General features: G+C 38.5%; 1 protein-coding gene across 1 annotated transcript in view; it reads right to left on the minus strand.

Moving 5' to 3' along the window:
* LOC121389155 (b(0,+)-type amino acid transporter 1-like) overlaps positions 1-24,066 on the minus strand; it is a 46,765-nt gene that overhangs the window by 20,708 nt on the left and 1,991 nt on the right. The window contains exons 3-5 of the mRNA XM_041520764.1: positions 10,034-10,189; positions 8,428-8,529; positions 573-812 (exon numbers count right to left, since the gene is read on the minus strand). Coding sequence (XP_041376698.1) covers positions 573-812; positions 8,428-8,529; positions 10,034-10,189 — 498 coding nt within the window. The remainder of the gene's footprint in view (positions 1-572; positions 813-8,427; positions 8,530-10,033; positions 10,190-24,066) is intronic.

A 24,066-nucleotide genomic window follows, 5' to 3' on the forward strand; every position in this document is an offset into this window, starting at 1 on the left:
ACACAAACAATTATGTATGCTGTATAATAATGCCTATGCGGAAGTCGGAGCATATGATAAGGCTTAAAAAAATAATAATAACAGGATAAACTTCTTTCAGGTTTTCAGTACAGTGTTCTCTCGTACTCATCTGAAGTAATCGGATTTAGGTTTATGTGGTTCTCAATTATTATTCAGTAAATTATCGTTCGTTTACATGGACTGCTTACAAATAAAACAAATTAATGTAAGATTACTTTTTTCTTTTATTAGTGTATTTGTGGCCGATAAGCACCGTGTGTGTAAGGGGGGGGGGGGGGCACAACCTCTAGTGAAAGGGTCACAGTCTCTAGTGAGAAGCCACAAGTCAGATCTCTCTCTCTCTCTCTCTCTCTCTCTCTCTCTCTCTCTCTCTATATATATATATATATATATATATATATATATATGTGTGTGTGTGTGTCTTTGTGTCTCTCTCTCTTATTTTGAGAAACGGAAACCTATTCATCTTTGCAAATTAATATCAAATCATCTGCGTCTATATGAATCAGTTACATACTTTATGGAAACCAATCTTTAACGGCATATATTACCTATTGCCAGGGCAGCCACGAGTTTCTTGGGTATCTCTGGCTGTCCGCACATCTCGAAGAACGTGTCCACGTACTCGGCAAACGTGAGGCAGATGATGCTGAGCGACGATGTCCTGATCACCACCACCGACGTCCAGGCGAACAGGAAGGCGGGCACGTTGCCGAACGCCTCGCGAATGTACGCGTACTCCCCACCCGACTTCTTCACCACCAGACCCAGCTCGGCGTAAACTAGCCCACCTGTGAGTGTGAAGATAAGGGAAAAGAAAGGCATGGTTAAAGGCATACTGTCACAGACCACTGACCTATTAAATGGCCTAACAAAGTATTACCTAAACAAATACAAATTTGATTTGTCCCTAAATGTACTTTATTCAGCCATCTATGTAACCACCATACTCCACTCACTAATGATATTTTGTAAAAATAATTGAATTATGGCAATGGTCCATAATTCAAAAGCTAATATTGCCAAGAGGGTTGACATGGATTTTACTCCATCATGGTTCAGTTATGGTGATGCGATAGCTAGATTTGGTTTCCAAACATTAATGTAATTATCATTTATTATGAATTTTAAAAAAAATGAGGTCCTTAAATCTGTGACAGTATGCCTTTAACGACTGTTAATTAGATTAAATTTTTCCAGATGGATGGATCGAAGGAGGATAGGCAGGTAGATAGACAGGTGGATGAACAGATATTTAGACAGGAACACACACACACATATATATGACATGCACACAGACATATATATTGATGGACGGATGGATGGATAAATAGACGGATGGATGGATGGACTGATAGATAGATAGATAAATAAATAGATAGATAGATAAGCAGACAGGCAGGTAGGGATAAACAGGCGGACGGGTGGTTGGATCGGTGAAAAGACAGTCCTGTTGGTGTCTTCAGGCCACTAGGAATCCGGGGGGATGGTGTAACGTGGTATTTTGACCCCCGTAGACTACTGACCCCGGTCATTTTTTGTGTGCAGAATACTGACTACGTAGAAAAATTACTTTTACCGTAAAATTATGTAGAATACTGACTTCTTTTTTGCAGTAGAGAAAATACTTTTACCTTAGAATAGTGACAGCCTAGGGGGTAATTTTCCTACACCTTACAATATCCATGAAAAGTACTATTGTTCTTAACTTTATAGTTTTAAGGTTAATTTGGACACTCCATACTTTGTATGATTAAAGTACTGTTTCACCTGTTACACACTCCTGTAATCTATAATTTTAAGTTATAATCGCTTCTTTTGTTATAGGTATTAGTGTAGAGTTTGTTATAAATTAAGTGTCTTGTTTTAAATAGTAAACGTTTCACTTCTAGAAATGTTAAATTTATTTCTGAGTGTATAATAACAATCTAATTAAAATTAGCTCCACTATTACATGTGGATCTAACAGCAGCCAGTTGGAGATCATGTCCACCAATCAAAACCTTACTTGCAGAATCATGCCAGTGATTTGAAAATAATTTGAAAACATTTTAGTGGCCGCAGTACAGCGAACCATACCAATACGTACGGGGTGGGTTATCAGTCTTCAATTTTTTTCATTAAAAATTAATTATTTATTTATAAAAAACCCCACCTAAATCAGTCTTCAGTTTTACATTACAAATTATTTATTTTATAAAATAAAACATGTTTTAAGGCATTCGTAATTCACGCGAAACATGTCGTATACCCTCAGGATAATTCGGAATGGTTTCAAATTATTTTTAAATCACAGGCATGATTCTGCAAGTAAGGTTTTGATTGGTGGACATGATCTCCAACTGGCTGCTGTTAGATCCACATGTAATAGTGGAGCTAATTTTAATTATATTGGTATAATAATTATCTGTATTTTGGTTCACTATCACACAACTTAACATTGTGAAATCTTATTTGAGACGGGTCAATGTTAATGTTAGCAAGGTGTTCTTAAACTTTATTACACACCAGTGTAAGATATTGTTCATGTCATAACAATCATTCAATATCTAACTAGTGTAATATTGGCGTGACGTAGGTCACTTGCTGACCCAATTCGTAGAAAAATAAAGTGTAGTAGGTTTCGACATCTGCTTACTTCTGCGTTGCGACTTATTTGCAGTTTGTTTGTAATAAATAAAATACTAAACTAGTTTGCCTGTCATACCATTTTCATGAAACCCGTGAACAGTGTTGGTATCTGACTCGCTTTCGTTCGTTAAACCCCAAAACTGTTCACTCATTTCATAAAAAATTGTATGACAGGCAAGCTCGTTTAGTATTTTAAATATTATACACCACGACGGTATTTCTAAAATGTATTTATAGAAATCCAATATCATCATAATTGTGGCGTGTGCCAGATGGTCACAGTAAGATACTGACTTCAGCTTTCTCAGACATTAATACACCCGTAATGTAAAATCTTAAAATATCAGTGAAATAAAAGTGTTATCAGTCACTCAGTGACGATAACACATTTTAGAGTGAAAATTTCACTATTTCGCTCTAAAATGTGTTATCGTCACTGTAGAAAGTGTTATCTTCACTGTAAAAAAGCTGGAACTATTTTGCTGCTGGTATTTTAAAAATAAAGGTAAATTGCCAAAAGTTATATAATAAATAGAAAACTTCATGGTTTTGGTCAAATATGATTTATATCTCATCTCGTGAAGTTTGCATCAATTCACACTCGTCGCGCAATCGCGACTCGTGAGATATGATTGCAAACTTCACTCATAGAGATATAAATCATGTTTGACAAAAACCCATGAAATATCCTCTATATGTGTACCAGTCAAAGCCGATACACATATACGTTCATACATCTATATACGCATAATTGTTCTGAGTAGTATGATTCGGGTTTGTTTGTTTTGTAGTTGTTGTTGTTGTTTGGGGTTGTTTGTTTTTTTGTTTGTTTTTTGGGGTGTTTTTTTTTGGGGGGGGGGGGGGTAATAACGTTTAGTACACAAACGATATGCAACGACGGACATATAGGGGGTCATCTATAACGTACCATAGGCGTCGGAAGGGAGGGGGAGGGTGGAGACAAGACTGTAACTCGTACATCATACTGTTTTAATACGAAAAGAGTTGAATATAAATATTTTACATTGATTTATAACAATTATATATATGTAACCTAAAAAAAAACCCTACAGAATGTATTGGCGCGTAAATATGCTACAGACTGTGGGTAGTGAGAAAATGAAGCATTTGTAAACATCACTTTCACAAATATGTGGAGTAAAGCTAGTCCCCTCTGAAATCAAGCAACTGATTCAATTCACATATTTAACCACGATGCGCTGACTAGTATTGTTGGTGTTCAATGTGTAGTTTTCTTTGTGTAGGCTATGTGCATTGCTAGGCCACCTATCACTGGGTGGTGTATTTTTAAAATCGAAAACGTTTTGGGGCAACAATCCTTTTGCTGACATTTGTATCCTGTTTGGATACTCGTAGTAGTAGGCCATAGACTATATATGGTCCTCGTGTACCCCACTCCGCACCCACGCGTACGCACGCGCGCATACACACACACACACACACACACACACACACACACACAACACTATTTTGTAGAAGCCCTAATATGTCCTGAACTTGAAACTAACTGGTCACAGGCAAAAGAGTTAGATCCACTACTCATTTGTCACCAGTGTTTGAGGGAAACTACCCTAAAAGCAATTTCGTTGACGTTAGGCCATAATCAGTACCCTCTAATTTTTGTGCACCAAAATACCCCCACATGCGCCAGTGGTATGTATTACAGTGAAACTTCGGCGTGACTGCTCCTAAGAGTGAGGTGGTCCTTATACCGAATTAAGAATATTCTGAATGATGATTGCTGGTAAATATTGATTGTGCATTTTACGTCCCACCCTCCTTCCCGAATGTCGTCAGCAATGTCTTAACTGATATGATAAAATAAATAGGTGATGACGGTGTATTGGCATTTGCATTGAACTCAAGAATAATCAAGTGTCAAGCCTATCAATTATTACACAAAGTATATTAACAACTGTCTGGATAAATAACACCCTCCCGACGTGATAGGCTGTCCACTGCCGAAAGGTAATAAAAACGCGTGACCTTTGGGTTCACATTCCCACGATTCCGCAAACTAACCATGACGTGCTAGTTTGTAGACCAATTGTTTACTGGTAAGAAAATACCTGTGTATTTTTACTACATAAACATAAGTCTATTGTTTGGGAAACACATTAATTTTAACACCATGACGTTTGTTTCTTGTGTTACATAACAGGTCAATTCTTTGGACGCATTTTAGGGGTGAAAATAAAAATGCACTGAAAACGACCATTGGGTCTGACTTTACTAATTGTAATCCGAAGTTAGCGGGGTGATCTTAATACCGGAGTATTTTTACTATAAAATAAAAAGGAAATATTCCGGTCCTAAAAATATTGGTTTTTATAACGGGGTGGTCTTAGAACCGGGGTGATCGTTTCGTATGGTACTCCCGCGAATGTTATAATTTATTTTCTTACACACCCGTTGGTGAAAACACCATGCGTTATGTATGCTGAAGCTCGCCTGTTACACGTTATCTAAACCTCGCCAAATAACCACGATATCAAAACGTAGTAACCGAATATTCTATATATCTAGTGTACTTAAGAACTCGGTTACTCAAGACAACTAATAACTAAAGGCTGAATCAAGCATTGCATTCACTGTTGTATACACTAGTATATTGTTGTAAATCATTTTGTCCTATAATTACTTTATTATATATGTTCCTCTATGCCGTTGTGGAATGGTCTGAGTCATGTTCTGTGAAGTCAACACTAAACCAATTTCGCATATGTCCGATTTGATTTTGGAGGCCTAGAAGTAAATTGAGGTGGTGTCTGTTAAATGATCTACGGGGTATATATATTAATTTTTTACTGTTATCTTTTAATAATCTTGTACCATGACATATAGTTACACAATACAGTGAAACCCCCTAACCCGGATATTTTTTAGCACCAATTAAACAACAACATCTGGTTTCCATGCACGGATATTCAGTTTATAGGGCTTAATTTGGATTGAGCTAAGAGTATTTGTTCTATGCAGCTGTTCTATATTAAATATAGAAAAAAGGTTTTTTAAAATATCAAATGTTTGACAATGTATTTGTACTGGACTGGCCGCTTATTTACAGGCGTTTACGAAGCTATGAATATCTGTCATACGCGAGGGTCATCTGTACACACCTAGTGGTTAAATTCAAATATTTTGTCATACAATTTATGTAGTCGCGGTTTAATTAAACACCATCCTGTTAGTGAAAACATGATTGTAACTGGCTGCATCTACATCATTTCGTGACACCGTAGACCTAACATATTACGTATTTTGACGGATATTGTTAACAACCTCTAGTCCTTCCCAGCCTCCATGAACATTGTTTTTTGTAAATAACTCTTTTTGTGTGCAATTTAGAAAACAATCGGCTCAGAAATAAATAATTTGTAGTAAATACAATAGTAAGAAAAGGACATTCCCTGAAGGAAAGGACTACAGATCAACATACTGATACCATACCATATTTAGCTGCCCTGCATCCATAAATAATTTGCTAAACGAAAACATACCCTTTCATCGTATTTTCAATCTTTGACTACAGCCATTCCAAAATTTAGTAACCTAAAGATCAGAAACGGTGTTTATTATTTTTGTGACCACTATCTTTTGTTGTTTATGTTGCTTCCAGACGCACTTATCTAGCCATTAGTAATGGTCTTTTATTCATTAATATTAGATGTTCATTCTTCTTTTTATAAGAAACAAATAAAACTAAATAATTTTTGTTTAGGATATAACTGATTATATAAACAGCGGAAGTGATCAGGTTCTTCGTAACGATTACATCTTGGGTGATAAACTGAATGTACACAGGCTTCATGAACATGAAAACTGATTATCGTGTTTTTAATTAATAAGATGTTAGGACTACATTCAGTGACAGCGAACAACGCAAACGTGTGGCTGAAGTCAGACTTAACTCATCGTAAACATGACAGTGAGCGTGAAAAAAAGAAAAAAAGAAAAAGAAAAGCCGATCTGCCAAAAAAAAGGTGATGTCGGTCGGGTTTGTAGAAACATTGACTTAAGTATCTTTATCCCCAAGTGTTAGATTTCGTTTTCGCGAAATTTCGCCAGTTTGGCGAATCGGGAATTATTTTATTCGCCAGCAGTCTGCTGATATTTTTCCTTAGACCATGGCGAATTGCCGATCGCCTGGCGTGAGCCTATAATCCTATCCTATTTTGTGCCGTCGACATATGGTTTTATTCAAACCTTGTAGAGTATCAATATACATGTACATACCCCACTCAGTTTAAGCCACCTAGGCAAATATTGGCTTGTTAAACAAGTACAGCCTTGATGATTTGTAAATTTAAATAAATCTACTATTCGTACTAACAGTATCAGCGTAAAGAATGTTGACGCTAGGTGTACTTTAAAAGTACTTTAAAAGTATATGCAAAATAGTCAAAACGTTAAATCCGACCTCGAGGTATTACCCTACAAACCCGTATAGGCCTATTACCGTACTCTATGCTTGGCACGAGTTTAAATTAGAATACAGACACACATATATTTGATTCAAGTCCTGCCTTATAATTTTTATGCACGCAAATATTTATATATATATATATATATATATATATATATATATATATATATATATATATATATATATGGATATGGATAATAAATAAATATCTCTATTTTAGATAGATGAGCGGGACTGCTATACGGAATTTATGAAAAGAGTTTGGGAGTTATTTTATTCCCCGAGCGATAGCGATGGGTTTAAATCAATTTTCAAACGAGTTTCATAAATTTCGTATGGCATTTCAGCGAAAGTTTAATTTATTTATTATCTACAAAACATGATTCTGAACAAACGTTAAATATGATCGTAATCGCTTCACAATCGGCGTTAAAGGGACAGACCCTAGTTTCAACACGTGAAAATTAACACTAGGTTTAGTTAATCTACAAACCTGTAACATATTTGGATAAAATTATAAATGAGTGAAACATGAGTCTGTGACTTTGAAATGGTTAAATACCCTCTAACAATAGACTAAAACTCGAATCCATAATTGTTACTTCTCAGACACACATGCGTTTTTAAAAATATGAGAAATGCATTGTGTGACAATAAAAACACCAGGGTGACCAAAAACATTTCGAATGAACGGAAATGGATAATCTAAACAATAAAATCTAAGTAAAGTATGATTTCAGTTATCAAAAACGGCCCTAATAGTAAAAAGAATATGCCTTTGTGTTTAAAAACTAGGGTATGTCCCTTTATTAACATTGAGCTATGTCAGATACAGTGACGTGGAATAATGTCAAGGTCAAAAACCGCGACTGCCGCAAGCTTGCATATGCACCTGCGACTCGTGACTTCAGTAGTCTGCTATAACAGTTTTCAAAGTATTGTTATGGCCCAGGCAGTAAAGATAACACGGGGGAAATATGATATTTATGTAATCGTTTATTGTAGACCATATGAGTAATAAATATATACGCGCGCACGCGTGTGTGTGTGTGTGTGTGTGTGTGTGTGTGTGTGTATGTGTGTGTGTGTGTGTGTGTGTGTGTGTGTGTGTTAAGAATGATTAATTTGTATGTACTTGCTTTATTAATTCATTAATAATTTATTGATTTACTTACTAACTTACTTTCTTACTGCATTACTGAATTTTCGAATTACTTTCTGAATTACGTATTTACTTATCAGTCTACCTACTAAGTAACTTACTTAATATTAGATCAGTAATAAAAATGTATTGTAGACATTTGACAAACTTAAAAACCTCAACTTGCCGAAAAGAGCAATAATCCCAGATGCGGCCCAGACAATCAAACAGAGACCAATGGAACCAGTGTCTTTCAAAACGCTCTTCGGTGATATGAATATACCAGAACCTGAAAATAACACATATTTAAAGGCAGTTCCTTTCTGATGACAAAAATACATGTTAAATATATTTTCCAGTTTAGAATAACAGTACCTGTATAATCAAGATGCAAGAAGAAGTTTGTTTTGTTTAACGACACCACTAGAGCATATTGATTTATTAATCATCGGCTATTGGATGTCAAACATTTGGTAATTTTGACATATAGTCTAAGAGAGAAAACCCGCTACATTTTTCCATTAGTAGCAAGGGATCTTTTATATACACTTTATGCTCTCTCCCTCCCTCTATCTTTCTCTCTGCTTCTCTCTCTCTCTCTCTCTCTCTCTCTCTCTCTCTCTCTCTCTCTCTCTCTCTCTCTCTCTCTCTCTGTAACTGTCACTTTATGCTCTCTTCCTCCCTCTATCTTTCTCTCTGCTTCTCTCTCTCTCTCTCTCTCTCTCTCTCTCTCTCTCTGTAACTGTCACTTTATGCTCTCTCCCTCCCTCTATCTTTCTCTCTGCTTCTCTCTCTCTCTCTCTCTCACACTCTCTCTATGCCTGTCTACCTAACTCAAACACACAATCATCAGTAATCAGATTCTTGTGAATGAATATTCAGATACCAATCACTATTAAAGTCGTCAAGTTATTCGAAACCCTTTCAGCAGTATTGCTTTCTAATTATACAATAATTTATACTATGCAGTAATGACATTTTCGACCTACTCCCCCTTCTGTCTTGGTCAGACATTTTCGTGCTAAAACTTGCTGTAAATGCAAGCACATACCAAATGGTTGACTGATATATCATGTATACACCAATGATTTTTTTGCGTACAATAAAATCCATCTTAAATTCAAGCAATGATAACATTTCTCGATATTAGAAAGTGAATGTGAGGACTAATTCCTTTCACACTAAAGCCTTGTATTTGAAGTACATGTATAAGTTATTGTTTGGGGGTAAAATATATTGTAAAATCTGTTTGGGAATAAAATTTATTGTAAAATCTGTTTGGGGCTAAAATAGATTGTAAAATCTTTTGGGGGGTAAAATAGATTGTAAACTCTGTCCATGTTCTGACTCTTGGTGGGCCATTTTTATGGCCATCTTGGCGTTAAATGATGATGCTATATCTCAGTCAGCAAAAAGGTTGTTATAAATGGATCCCTTGGCCTATACAACTCAATCACTAATATCTTTGATTTAAATGATGTTGCAATGCCTTAATTAACTTGAGGTACTGAATGCCATGACCCCATAGACATAAACAGTTTTGTCATAAGTGATAAAATACCCTAGACATTTCCAGTTGTGTGTTTTAGCAGCCATCTTGGACGCCATGTTGATTATTTTAAAATGCTCAAGGGTGACAACTTGGTACCCCTCGGAGCCTTAATGAACATCTTTTAGAGATGCAAAAACCGCAAAGAACAATTATTGGTTCCGAAATGCAAAGTTAAGTCAAAACATTAGGGTTTGGCAAACGGACTATTAGTGATACATATTGCTTTTCGAAAAGTCCTTACCAATGATGGTTCCCACTATGAGAGAAATCCCGCTGGGCAGCCCAACATGCTTCCCCATTGTGATTTGTTCCACAACCACGTTGCCATTCTTTTCGTGTTTCGCATCATTATCGACTGTATTTGAACCCTTCGATCTTTTGTGGACATCGCTGATTCCTGAAAATACACATACAAAATAAATCAGCTCTTAATTGATATAAAAGAGTGCTAGTAAAAATTAGACCCCGCCGTGCTTTTGCTTATTGCATATGATTCATAAAAGTCCCTGAAATTGAAACCGAACAATTTGCATCCAATAGCCGATGATTAATTAATCAATGTTCTTCAGTTAAACAAAACAAACTTACACTGACTTTTTGTTTGCAGATGATTTTTCATGTCTTTGGTAATTTTCCGGGCATAGATTAACGTCAGTATTTCGATTGGTCGTATGAAACGTCATCTGGAAATGGGTTAACGTTGTCTGCTCAGATTTACTCAAATACTTTAAAAGTTTAAAAGCTTGTTTTATTTATTGGATATTGGATGTCAAACATTTGGTAACATTTCAGATAGTCTTCAAAAGAAATCTGCTAATTTTTCTGTTGACATCATTTGATCTTTCATATGCACTTTCCCATAGACAGGATAGTACATACCATGTCCTTTGATATATCAGTCGTGGGGCACTGGTTGGAAAGAAGAAGACCCACTGAGAAGGTTTGATCCTACGACCAAAGCACCTTAGGCGACCCCGTAAAATGATTCTCTGCTTTTATTTGGTATAAAGTAGGGGCGGGACGTAGCTCAATGGTAAAACGCTCGCCTGATGCGCTGTCGGTCTGGGATCAATCTCCGTCGATGGGCCCATTGGGCTACTTTTTTCCGACCAGTGCACCACGACTGGTATACTGTTCCAGCCAGTGCACCACGACTGGTATATAGGATGTGCTATCCTGTCTGTGGGATGGTGGAAAATGTTCAGACTTTATTACCCGTACACCTCGGCCCAATCTCACAACACATCGTAAGCCTAGTTTTGCACGTAAACATAAATTAACTCAACCATAATTTTTATTACTACTACCGTACAACAAATATAGTTTGAAGTACACATATTCCACTTAATTTTGTCCTTAAAATTCTCCACCTTCCGTAGTGATGTAATTTTCTGCGTGAAATAGATGTCAAACACGTGTAAATGAATGACCGATATAACTGCTAGTTGCAGACGTAAACTTACGATGTTTTGTGAAATAGGCCCAAAGCACATAATGCATCACAACCGAATAAATTTAAAACCGGATTACTTCTGTACCAACATTTCTATTTTGTCCGCCAGATAAAGGGCCCTATTCGGTATTCAAAATATACGAGTAGGTGACGTAATCGGATATATGGGTTGTTTTTCAGGTGCGCTCTTTTTGACGCGGTATATGTAAACACTGCTATCAATTGATATCACAAAAATGGGGGGGGGGGGGGGGGGGGGAGGTATGCGTCCGTTTGTCTAACGGCATCTCAGCACATTTCGTAAACTACGGCTATTTGGTGTCAGTCAATCGGGCAGTCAGTCGAAATAATATATATACTCTTCAAAAGAAGAAACGCAAAACCACATTGTCGTAACATTTGGAGAATTGATTTAATTATTGAATGGTGAGTCCGATAATTACCAAATGTTGCAGGATTGTTCACAATTCACTCTAGTCCATTGTGAGTAAGTGATAGGACACACCACCAAGGTCAAGGTCATCTGGAGTCAATACCGGGTGTGGCCTCCGCGTGTGTTGACAACTGCCTGGCACCGCCTGCCCATTGAAGCAACCAGAGTACGGATGACGTCCCGGGGGATGGTGGCCCACTCGGCCTGCAAGGCTGCTGCCATCTCGGGCAGGGTCTGGGGCTGTGGTTGTCGCTGTCGGAGGCGTCGGTCCAACTCGTCCCATAGATGCTCAATTGGGTTCAAATCCGGTGATATCGATGGCCAAGGAAGGACATTAATGTTGTTGTTCTGTAGGAAAGCCGTTGTGAGACGTGCTGTGTGAGGCCTGGCGTTGTCATGTTGGAACACTGCGTTGGCGTTGGCCATAACTGGAACGATGTGTGGCCGGAGGATCTGGTCAATGTAGCCCTGTGCATTCAGGTTGCCCTGCACGTGGACCAGGTCAGTTCTGCCAGTGTGTGAGATGGCTGCCCCACACCATGACACTACCCCCGCCGAATCTGTCCACTTCCTGCACGCAGTTTGCCGCATAACGTTCACCACGACGCCTATACACGCGACATCTTCCATCATGACGTCGGAGCAGAAATCGGGACTCGTCACTGAACCACACCTGTCTCCATCGCAGTTGAGGCCATTGTCGATGAATCTGGCACCACTGCAGTCGGAGTCGACGGTGTTGTGGTGTTAAGATGACACCTCGAACTGGACGTCCGGCACGAATTCCTACCTCACGTAGGCGGTTCCGTACGGTCTGGTCGGATATCCTGCGCAAACCTGGTATTGCTGCGGCTGTGGAGGTGACAGTAGTCAATCGTTCCCGAAGGTGGCGTACCCGGATGTAGCGGTCCTGCCCGGGGTAGTGACCCGTGGTCGACCGGATCTAGGGAGGTCACGTGTTGATCCATGTTGCTGGTAACGGTCCCACAGTCTGGAGATGGTGCTTGGGGACACATGGAATGCCCTGGCAACGGCCGTTCTGGATTCGCCTGCGTCTAGTCGGCCGATGGCATTGTTTCTCTGCGGTTCACTGAGACGTGGCATGTCCTGGATTGTCAACTGTCGGCCAGATACAGAGGCCAGGCAAACGAACACCCTGCACTTTTATACTGTCGGTGTTCATGTTGCACGTGCAGACAACGCACGTGCAGTGGTGACATGGTTTGCACGTGGCTGCGTTTTTGCGAATATTCACATTTTGGAACTTTATTGTACAGTAGCTGCGTTTTATCGAATGTAACCGTGGGAATGTGTTTGGGACATGCAATGACCTTATATTCACAAAGCATGAACCGGTAGGAAACATAAAATCGGAGTTATAACCCATTTGTACCCTTTTGCGTTTCTTTTTTTGAAGAGTATATATTTATTTATTCCACTGCCCTCTTTCCTTTCTCTCCTTTGAATTTCATCTCATTTCTTCCCGATCAGGCATTATCCTATCTTTCAACTTCTTTTGCTATCCACATTCCAGTCCTTGTCTCTCTAACCGCGACCGGTGCTTGTCTCTTGTGGCTATTCGTGACACACACCTGCCATTCCCCATCAGCTTTTAGCTATGGGCTTTAGTAGTTACTTCTGGCATTGTTAAGAGGCACCTGTAACCACCTATACACCTCTACTACTGGCGGTCGTTAGTTAGTGCCGTGGGTCAGACTGGGTTTATTACCGGCAGACGACGAGAATGCCAGATGGATGCAGAGAAATACACAGAGACTGCACCCATGGAGGAAGCTGAGACAGGTCGGCAATGGAGTGGACAGCTCAGAAAATAGAGTAGGAGGAAACTGACAGAAAGGGTCTAAACAGATTGAAATCGTAGGAGAAATTGGAAAGGTTTTTTTATATTAAGATAATGAGAATGATAGACAGAGTGTGATAGATGAGAAAGATGAATGAAAGTGTGAGCTAGCTATATGAACCACAGTCGTCAGCTTGCTTGTCCAGCAGCGTATCCACTAGACCACGGAGCTCAGTCGAAATGATGCTATAACTATAAATAAATACGTTTAACAACAAATGTATGTATTGTCAAACGTTATGATAGACCGAATAGTTCTGTCTGTGTAAAGCTTTATTTCATGTTTTATATTTATTTTTTAATAATCTGTCGACCACTTGGCCTTGGTAAATATAATATTATAAGGAAGGAGATGAGTGGACACATATAGTAATATATGACACGTTGCGAACTAATCTGAAAGTTAATGTAAATACAATATGACGTTGAATATGCGTGTCATAAATAAAATGAAGGCATGCATAACAACACTCTAGTTCCTAAATTAAAATTCCAGGGCCCAATTTCACAAAACATCGTAAGCCTAGTTTTACACGTTAACGCAAATCTACGACTAAACCACAATTCTTATTACTATTATAGTATGACAAATATACATTTATACATTTTCTTCTGTTTATTCCATTTTCCTTCATGATATAATTTTCTTCGTGAAATAGATGCCAAACACTTACAAAAACTTGTGAAATTGCCCGCAGATATTAAAGGCGCTCAAACACAGATTTAGTGGTAGATTATAAATGACAATTACATTAATTTGGAATACCACACCTTGCTATTGTATCACCCAAAACATTTTAATTGAACCATGATTGAGGGAATCCCATGACAACCTGTGAGCAGCTTCATTTTTAAAAATTGGAACTCTTTTATCAGGAGTCTGAAACGTACGACAAAACCGAATATTGATGAGACTATATATACGACAGTCGTGTAAAGTACCTTTAAATTGTATAGACAGTGCACGGCCGCCGTATAGACTTTAAAATAATTTAAAATATATTATTTCTTGACAACCCCCCCCCCCCCAAAAAAAAAAAACCCGGCGAATACGCTGAAATAAAATAATAAATAGTTGAAACATAAACTCACGATTTTTGTTCATTATTATTATTTGTTTCATTTATTTGTTTTATTTTAATTTTTTATTGTTTTTATTATTGCTTGTTTGTTTTTGTTTTTTTTGTTGTTTTTTTACATGGAGCTATCGTACACAGGACCACTGCGGGCGCGTGTGCAGGGATTTTAGCAAGGGGGGGGGGGGGGGTCTAGACTGAGGTGAGCAACGTGTATAGAGGGTGACACGCTCCGCCGGACAATTATCGGGGGGGGGGGGGGATTTGTTTAAGCAGGGGATTGAGCAAGCGATTATTATTATTATTTATTTTTATTTTATTTATTTTGAGGGGATGAGGGGGAGCGAGGGTTATTTTGTTGTTTAATTTGTTTGTTGTTTGTTTTTTGTTGTTTTTTTTTTTTTACGGAGCTCCGTACACAGTACCGCTGCAGACGCGTGTGCAGGGATTTTAGCATGGGGGGGGAGGTCTACACGGAGGCGAGCGAAGTTTACGGTGAGGGGTCGAGACATGTTCCCCGAAAAATGTATCAAAATGCCTGCACATTGCAAAAACATTGTGACACAATCATTTTTGCTTAATACACAACATAATGTCCTCTAACCGTACCGAACTGCGAAACTAGCTAAACTGTTAGTATTGTTACCGAATCATAGTTATTAATTATGCTTATCTGTAACAATAATGGTACATTGACGGTTCGGAAACAGGTAACACGTTTCCTTCCGACTGTTTCCAGTTACAAGCCCCCGCTGTTAGTTTGTGTACTGTCTGTAGTTGGTGTGTATTTATTTTCTTTTTCAGATAATCTCAGAAGCTGATAATTTTATTTATTTATTTATATGTATTCATTAATAATAATAATTATTATTATTATTATAATAATAATAATTATTATTATTATTATTATAATAGTACTGCCAGGGCCGTACCCTCCGGGGGGGGGCAGGGGGCAGCTGCCCCCCCCCTGAGAATCTTGTCCTTTTTTTATATATATATATCTCCAGTAATAGCATAGAAATGTTTAATCTTTATAGTATGTTAAAAATTATTTATAAAATTTAGTGCCCCCTCATGGATTTTGGTCAGGGTACGGCCCTGACTGCAGGGGCAATATTACGCTATTCATATATGGTAGCAGGGTAAAATGGGTATGGCGCCATACCCAAATTTTATTGCAGATTTAAAAAAATTAAGTTAACCTTGACAAAATTAATGACTCTTTATTCTTTCTGTGTGGTTTTCATAACGCTAACCCTACACCTAACCCATATTATTTCTGGGGTAGCCTCACCCCCACCCACACCCCCCACCCCCATATCCCCTATCGACTGCTGTTGCATTCAGCAAACACATTGTAAATATTTAATTCCATAGTGCCATACCCAAAAAATTCTTTCCGGCAGAAACACTGGGTATGTACACAAAAGGGTCCGCTAGATTCATATTTAACCCCCATTCCCCTGTTTGTACTTAGTATGTATTCCTCTTGTTCCAAGTGGTTCGGCAATATGGACCAATCAAATACTTATTTACCGCCTATATACATTTTTGCTGTGTTTATAGGCAGCCCTCGTTAGAGGAGGCCATATACATGGCCGTCGTATATATAGCCACTTCGTATATAAACACCGAGGCCCTTTATAAGGGCCCTATGGGCCATGGGCGTATGGGGACTCTTTGATTTAGGGGGGCTGGAGGGGTTGATTTGCCCGAAATTTTACCCAGATAAAAACTGCCCGAATTTCCCCCACTGTTTTCCCCGAATTTTTTTTGGGGGGGATTGCCCCCCCCCCCCTCCCGGGTCGTACGCCCATGCTATGGGCAACCTAGGGAGACACCACAGCATCGTAGAGGTCTAAAATTAACGAGCTACTCTCGATTCACTAATATCAAAACCTATATTAGCTCGGCCATTTACCTTTCGACCGACCGTTCAAAATTGCGCCAAATTCCCTCGATCAAAATTGCGCACCCTTTTCTCTTTGGCATTTAACTACTCCATTCAAATTCCATAGCACCACCACCACCCCCACCCGCCTGCTACCGATTTGATCCCTTGCACCTGCCAGTGCAGGCGGTCCCTCCTCTCCCCTCCCCCCACCTTTCCTGTCATGGACGGAGAGCCGCTCTTATGCCCACGACAGGCGTGCGCTACAACAGCTTGGTCTGAAGGTACACGTAAAACCCTATGACATGACATGACATAAACACCGTCTAGTTCACAGCATTCTTTAAAAATGTAGTAATTCCTATTCCAAGCCATCTGTAATTACCCATGGGATTATGGCATATTTTATATAATAATAAATTTGACAAAAAATGAATGCGGTGTTTAGGTGTTTAGATTTTTCCGAGAACAACAAACGATAAATTTATCTGTACATGCAAAGGCCTAACTAGTCGAATCGTCGCCGTTTAAAATGCTTCTGTTGCTAAAATAAATTAATGTATAAGCTTATTATCATTCAGTACATCTTTATATATCTTTTTATAACTTATTTTCATTGTTTTTCTTTCGATTTACCCTACGTCGCATAGGACGGTCAAGCGTTCTCATTACACGAGCTGGGCAAATCGTTTTGACATTGCAGTTATTCGAGGGTTGCCCATCACGTGACTACAAAAATGATACGTCACACCTATTCGCTCCAAATAGCCGTTATTTTTTCCTGAATTATGGACCGTTGACATAATTCAATTATTTTTACAAAATATCAGTAATTAGTGGGTTATGGTAGTTATGTAGGTGGCTAAATACAGTACTTTTAGCGAGAAATCAAATGTAGGGCCTATATATTTTAAGATAATACTTTGTTAGGTCATTAATTAGGTCAACCATCCGTGACAGAGCGCCTTTAAATGTAGCCTGCATGTGACAACAGAACAATGGTATTGTCATAGTGGAACATTTACAACTGTATTCAAATGTAATTTATATAGAGAATACTCCCCGAGTGTCTTGTGATATCATAATTTATCAGCACGAGTTTATAAAAGTATGAAATCCGAGACTTGCCGAGGATTTTTATACTTTTATCAACGAGTGCTGATAAATTATGATATCACAGGCCACGAGGGGGGATTCTTTTTATCATCCATTATCATTCTTTTCATTTGCGACAATTGTAAACAATGTCAGTAATGTGGGTTGAATGTCACTATATTTGGCAGCGGTAGACTCGGTAACTAGCAGAACGACAGTAGCGTGACGTCACAAATGATAGGTTTAGCGCTGAAACATACACAGTGACGTAACAAAAGAAGAAGCATATCTCCTATGAGAATATCGCTGGAGATATCGCAAATTATAGCATGGGCGGATCCAGGAAATATTTTTAGGGGGGGACCAAAAAAGAAGGGCACATTGACTCGTCAAAAGGGCACCTTACTACAAGTTTTGATATTTACAATTAATATGTATTCCTACAGTTCTACGTCATAATATACTAGCAATAATGAAGTAAATTGGCGTCACTCGCGTTAGAACCTCAATGGGGCCCCATTGAGACTCAATAACACAGACACATATCTGCAAGCTTGCGCATGTACACGAAAATCTTGATTTCATTTATCTACAATATAATTATTGTTTACTTAAAAAAAAAAAAATTCTACAAACAAAAAGGGCACTTGGACATTTTGAGGGCACTTGAACAATTTTTTTGGGGGACGCGTCCCCCTGGTCCACCCCCTTGGATCCGCCCATGTATAGTGCCAGCGATATCTTCTACAAAAGCCTTTAATGGATGATAAATATTTTTAGCGTGCATGTATAATTCAATTAATTTTTAGTATGTCAAATACCAATTATGCATTAACTTAGTCTTTGGCCGATCAGACCGATTAGTGTGCAACTAAATTACAGCAATCAAGAATACCATGCATTTTAAATGTTGCCCTCTTCTGCCAAGAAACGTACCTATTTATTATTATATCAGAATCGGCAGCAGTTAGTACATTACAATTTATCATTTGACAAAATAATGTGTATGTGCCGACTAACGACACAATTCACAAAAGAGGTCTTAGCCTAGTATGTTGCCTAGCGCAACACTACTGACAAAAAATAAACTACCAAAGCACATTAGCACGTAATCATTTGAGTCGCGTCCTATAAAATAGACCCAGAGAGACCTAAGGAAACCGAAATATATTATACACCCAGATAGAATGAAGCGGGGACTCAAGGAGGTCAGCTCTGCTGTTCATTCCCTTGGAGTTCTCAGTCGCAGTGTCAACTCTATCGTCCACTCAAGAGCTTAGACTTACATTATTATCTGTATCACATTGTCGTTAACTTGTTAATCATGTTTTACATTCGTCAGAAAATAACAAACACCCCCAAAGAAAACCTACACTCTGTAACAAAGAAAACTACACTGTGTTAGTATCATTAAAAGACCAGATACCCCCCCCACACACACACACACACACACACACCACACACACACACACGTCTCAACCAATACCCCGCGACTGGCATATCAAAGGCCGTATTAATTATTGGGGAATTCCATGTCAAATCAATCACTTTAGGACACATCGTCTCAGATATTAATGAAATTTGGTACACTTATAGTAGTCAATGAGAAAACCTCTAAACCAAAGTTTTAGACTTCTAGCTCAATTAATCGTCGAGATACAGGTCGCTGAACTTTGACCTCGTTAAGGATATAATCGATTTTTAAAAGGCTCTAATTTTCTTACTATTATAGGTAAAGAAAAAATTCAAATGTGTTTTTTAAAGGTCTTTAATAGACAAATATTTCTTAATATAGACCAAATATTAGAAAATCAACCCCCGGAAAGTTATAATTCGACATGACCTTTGACCTTGACCCTCAAAATATATCGTCACCGATTTTTTTCAAAACTTTTCTGGATATACCTTGTATATTGTAGATGACTGCCTGGAAAGTTCAAGCTAGGTAACCCATAACATCCAGAGTTACAGTCTATGGCAGTTTTACTTTATCTTGAATGCTATCCTACATATAACCGTGATCAATTATCCATAAATCTGATATTCCTTTCAACATATTAGAAAGAAGCTACCTTTATTTTAATAATTACTGTGCCATTTACGAAAAGTCTGTGTTGCATTTTGTGTTTTTATTTGACAAAGAATATGTTCGACCAGCAGCAGTTTGTGGATCAACTGTGGATCTGCTCAACTTAACACCATTTAAAGAAGTTCTTTCCAGGATCAACATTATGACACATAAATTGCCTCTATATTAATTAGTGAAGATTCAGTTAACACAAAAAAAGACAGAAAGAAAGAATTTACATGGAATTTATTTATTTTTTATTTTTATTTATCTATTTATTAATTTATTTTAAGAAATACTGTTTAAAGTTAATAGAGTATACAGTATATTTAATAATTTTCAGTTATTTTAACAATGATCTATTTTTTAAAATGATGTTTAATACGTCTGTTAAAATTATGCTAAGGAAGGAGACAATTTGTTCAATATTTCATCTATCTAAAACAAGGAAAAGGAAATGATTTATTTAACGACACACTCAACACATTTTATTTAGGTTATATGGCGTCGGACATATGGTTAAGAACCATACAGATGTTGAGGAAGGAAACCAGCTGTCGCCACTTCATGGGCTACTCTTTTCGATTAGCAGCAATGGATCTTTTATATGCACCATCCCAAAGACAGGATAATACATACCACGGTCTTTGATGTACCAGTCGTGGTGCACTGGCTGGAGTGAGAAATAGCGTAATGGGCCCACTGACGGGGATCGATCCCAAACCGACCACGCATCAAGCGAGCACTTTACAACTGGGCTAAATCTCACCCCATATATAAAACAGGAAGGAAGGAAATGTTTTATTTAACGACGCACTCAACACATTTTATTTACGGTTATATGGCGTCAGACATATGGTTAAGGACCACATAGATATATAGAGAGGAAACCCGCTGTCGCCACTTCATGGGCTACTCTTTTCAATTTGCAGCAGTGGATCTTTTATATGCACCATTCCACAGACAGGATAATACATAGCACGGCCTGTTACACCAGTTGTGGAGCACTGGATAGAACGAGAAATAGTCCAATGGGGCACCGACGGGGATCGATCCTAAACGACCGCGCACCAAGCGAGCGCTTTACCACTGGGCTACGTCCCGCCCAAGAAAGAAAGAAAGAAAACAAGCAATGGTTTATTTTACGACGCAATCTTCGGTTATATTATATATAGCGTCAAATCACTTGGGACACCTAACGACGCACTCAACACATTTTTTAACGGTCCCGCCCCCCCCCCCCCCCCCCCCCATCTAAAACAATGCAATATATAATAAAATACATTAGAAACATACAAAAAATATTTATACTTATTAGTAACTGCAATGTGCTATACATGAACTGCATGATTATTCATTCATTCATTTATAGTTAGTTGTGTGTTTATATCCAATTATAGTTCAAGCACGCTGTCCTGGGCACACACCTCAGCTATGTAGGCTGTTTGTAGTGATTAGTTGTTTGTTGTTAATGAAATAGAAGTCTGTGTTGTGGTGTTATACCTAGTACCTACTAAATCATTATAACCTGCTGTGGGTGGGAGCCAGTACCTAGATCTACTAGCCTCAAGTACATGATTAGCATCTTGTGATGTCTTTATGTAACACAAGGGCCAGATGTAGCTCAGTGGTAGAGCACTTGCTTAAGGTGTGATGGGTTGCAAAATCGATCAACTCAGGTTTTTTCCATTCCAAGCAAGTTTATGGGAAAGAGCATATAAAAGATCACATGTTTTACTGGTAGGAAAACAATCTGGCCTCAGACCACAATTAATTTCGCTATATGTTTCTATATAGCCTTAGTGGCTATAACATTTTTATTAATATCAGCAGGCCCGTGAAGTTTTGTATGTACCTTTGCCTGCATGGGGGACACATACCCTGAAAAGGACAACCCCTGTTGTCCAGCTCTTTCTCCCAGCATATTGGTTTAAACAGACACACCCTCTAAACCAGGCCGGAGTACACCCATTTTACACAAAAAGCACTACTTTTGCATGGGCCGGAATTACCACAAACAAGTCTTCAATGTCAACAAGTTACACATGTTTACAAACTACATGCTATCCCCTGTCACTTCAGTCAAACAGTTGCCACTTCATAGCTGTCTGCCATGAAATAATCACAGTCAAACAGCAGACTACTTGCGCGGTGAAACTTCCGGATTTTGGACAACCAAATGGGAAGATAACTGTAATCTGAGGCCAGGAGCCGGCCAAGGCCGGCTCTTGTGCCCACGACAGGCGTGCGCTACAACAGCTTGCTCTGAATGTGCACGTAAAACCCTATGACCTGACCTGACCATGACAGACAGACTCGGGGAGAACAGATACTGTTCACACGCCTTGAAGTTCTCTCACAAAGCACAAACTCTACTGGAAGATCCGAGAGATAATGTCAACTCTATGGGGAGACCTGTGTGTCATTCACCCAAGAGCTCTGACTTGTATATTATCTGTATCACCATGTTGTTAACTTATTAATCACGTTTCATGTTTGGAAAGTAAAATACAAGAAACTACATCACCAACTTGAGATTTCTGTTATTCATTCATTTAACATTCATAAGATAAACTACGCTGTGTCAGTACCATTGAACATGAAATATACAGATAATTTTATAAATAATATAAGGAGAAATATTCGGTGTATCTCTGGTGGTTATGTCAGAGATTACTGTAGACTAAGTGAAGATTAGGCCTACACAGACCGCTAGGTCAAGAATTTGTGGAAAAGGTCACAATGACCATGAATAATGTATTCCGCTTGACCTGACTGTAAAATTATCAGTTATTCCTGATCAATCTGTGGCAATATTTCCCTCTAAACGTACTCGGTTTAAATAAAATTATATTTTGGAAGCGGTGGGTATATTTTCAAACAAATAATACATAAATAACTCTCGAACAGATCTAAACAATTTAAAGTTTACTTTGTTTAACGACAACACTAGAGCACATAATCATTGATTTATTAATCATTGGTCAAACATTTGGTAATTTTGACATATAGTGTTAGAGAGGAATCCCGCTAAATTTGTCCATTAGTAACAAGGGATCTTTTATATGCACCATCCCACACAGGATAGCACATGTCATACCACGGCCTTTGATATACCAGTCCCGATACAATGGCTGGATCGAGAAATAGAAATGGGCCCAGTACAGAACAGAACTTTATTTACTAGTACTCTCAGGACGGCGATCGATTCCAGTCCGAACTAAATTGACATTCTACTAATTAGAATATAGATACTTTTGCACTTTTACAATGGAATGTACCTGGGGTTTAGATCATGAATGATGTATCAAGTGGTACTCAGGCATGTAATAGCGTTTGTAATTAAATATAACGTTTAACGACGCTCAACACCAACGCAAATATAGTGATTGGCGCACCCAATACCTAATTTGCATGCTAATTTCTTTTGGTCCGATTCCAAGCATTCGCTTTATAATTACGTATGCGTACATTCAAATGCTTATATAAGAGGTGTGTACTGTCGAGTATGCTATGAATAAAACCAGTCTCGGTAGTGTCGTGGTTAAGCCATTGGACATACGGCTGGTAGGTACAGGGTTCGCAGCACGGTACCGACTCCCACCCAGAGCGAGTTTTAACGACTCAGTGGGTAGGTGTAAGACCACTACACTCACTAACCGCTAACAACTAACAACTAACCAACTGTCTTGGACAGAAAGCCCAAATAGCTAAGGTGTGTTCCCGGGACAGCGTGATTGAACTTTAATTGGTTATAAGCACGAAAAAAAGAACAGTTCAAAATATGAATAAAAATGCATTACAACAATGCTACCGGCCTTGGTGGCGTCGTGGTTAGGTCATCGGTCTACAGGCTGGTAGGTACTGGGTTCGGATCCCAGTCGAGGCATGGGATTTTTAATTCAGATACCGACTCCAAACCCTGAGTGAGTGCACCGACCAGTGATCCATAACTGGTTCAACAAAGGCCATGGTTTGTGCTATCCTGCCTGTGGGAAGCGTAAATAAAAGATCCCTTGCTGCCTGTCGTAAAAGAGTAGCCTATGTGGCGACAGCGGCTTCCCTCTAAAAAAAAACAGTGTCAGAATGACCATATTAGCCGATGATAAGATAAAAAATCAATGTGTTCTAGTGGCGTCGTTAAATAAAACAAAACTTTACTTTTACAACAATGCTAGTCTAGTCAGCCCTGTAACATGGGGAAATTCATAAAATAAACATTAATTTAGTAAGAACATCTGAACATGTACATAATGATACCCGTGCCATTTTAATTTTTAGTCTAGGGTGGACAAAGAAACCGTATTACACCTAAACTTTATGTATAAGCCTAAGTAAACATGTGCACGTTCCATCTGAGTGTGGATAACAAAAGCGTTATCCTGGTAATTTATTAC

The sequence above is a fragment of the Gigantopelta aegis genome, chromosome 14, assembly GCF_016097555.1.
Source record: "Gigantopelta aegis isolate Gae_Host chromosome 14, Gae_host_genome, whole genome shotgun sequence".
NCBI lineage: Eukaryota > Metazoa > Mollusca > Gastropoda > Neomphalida > Peltospiridae > Gigantopelta > Gigantopelta aegis.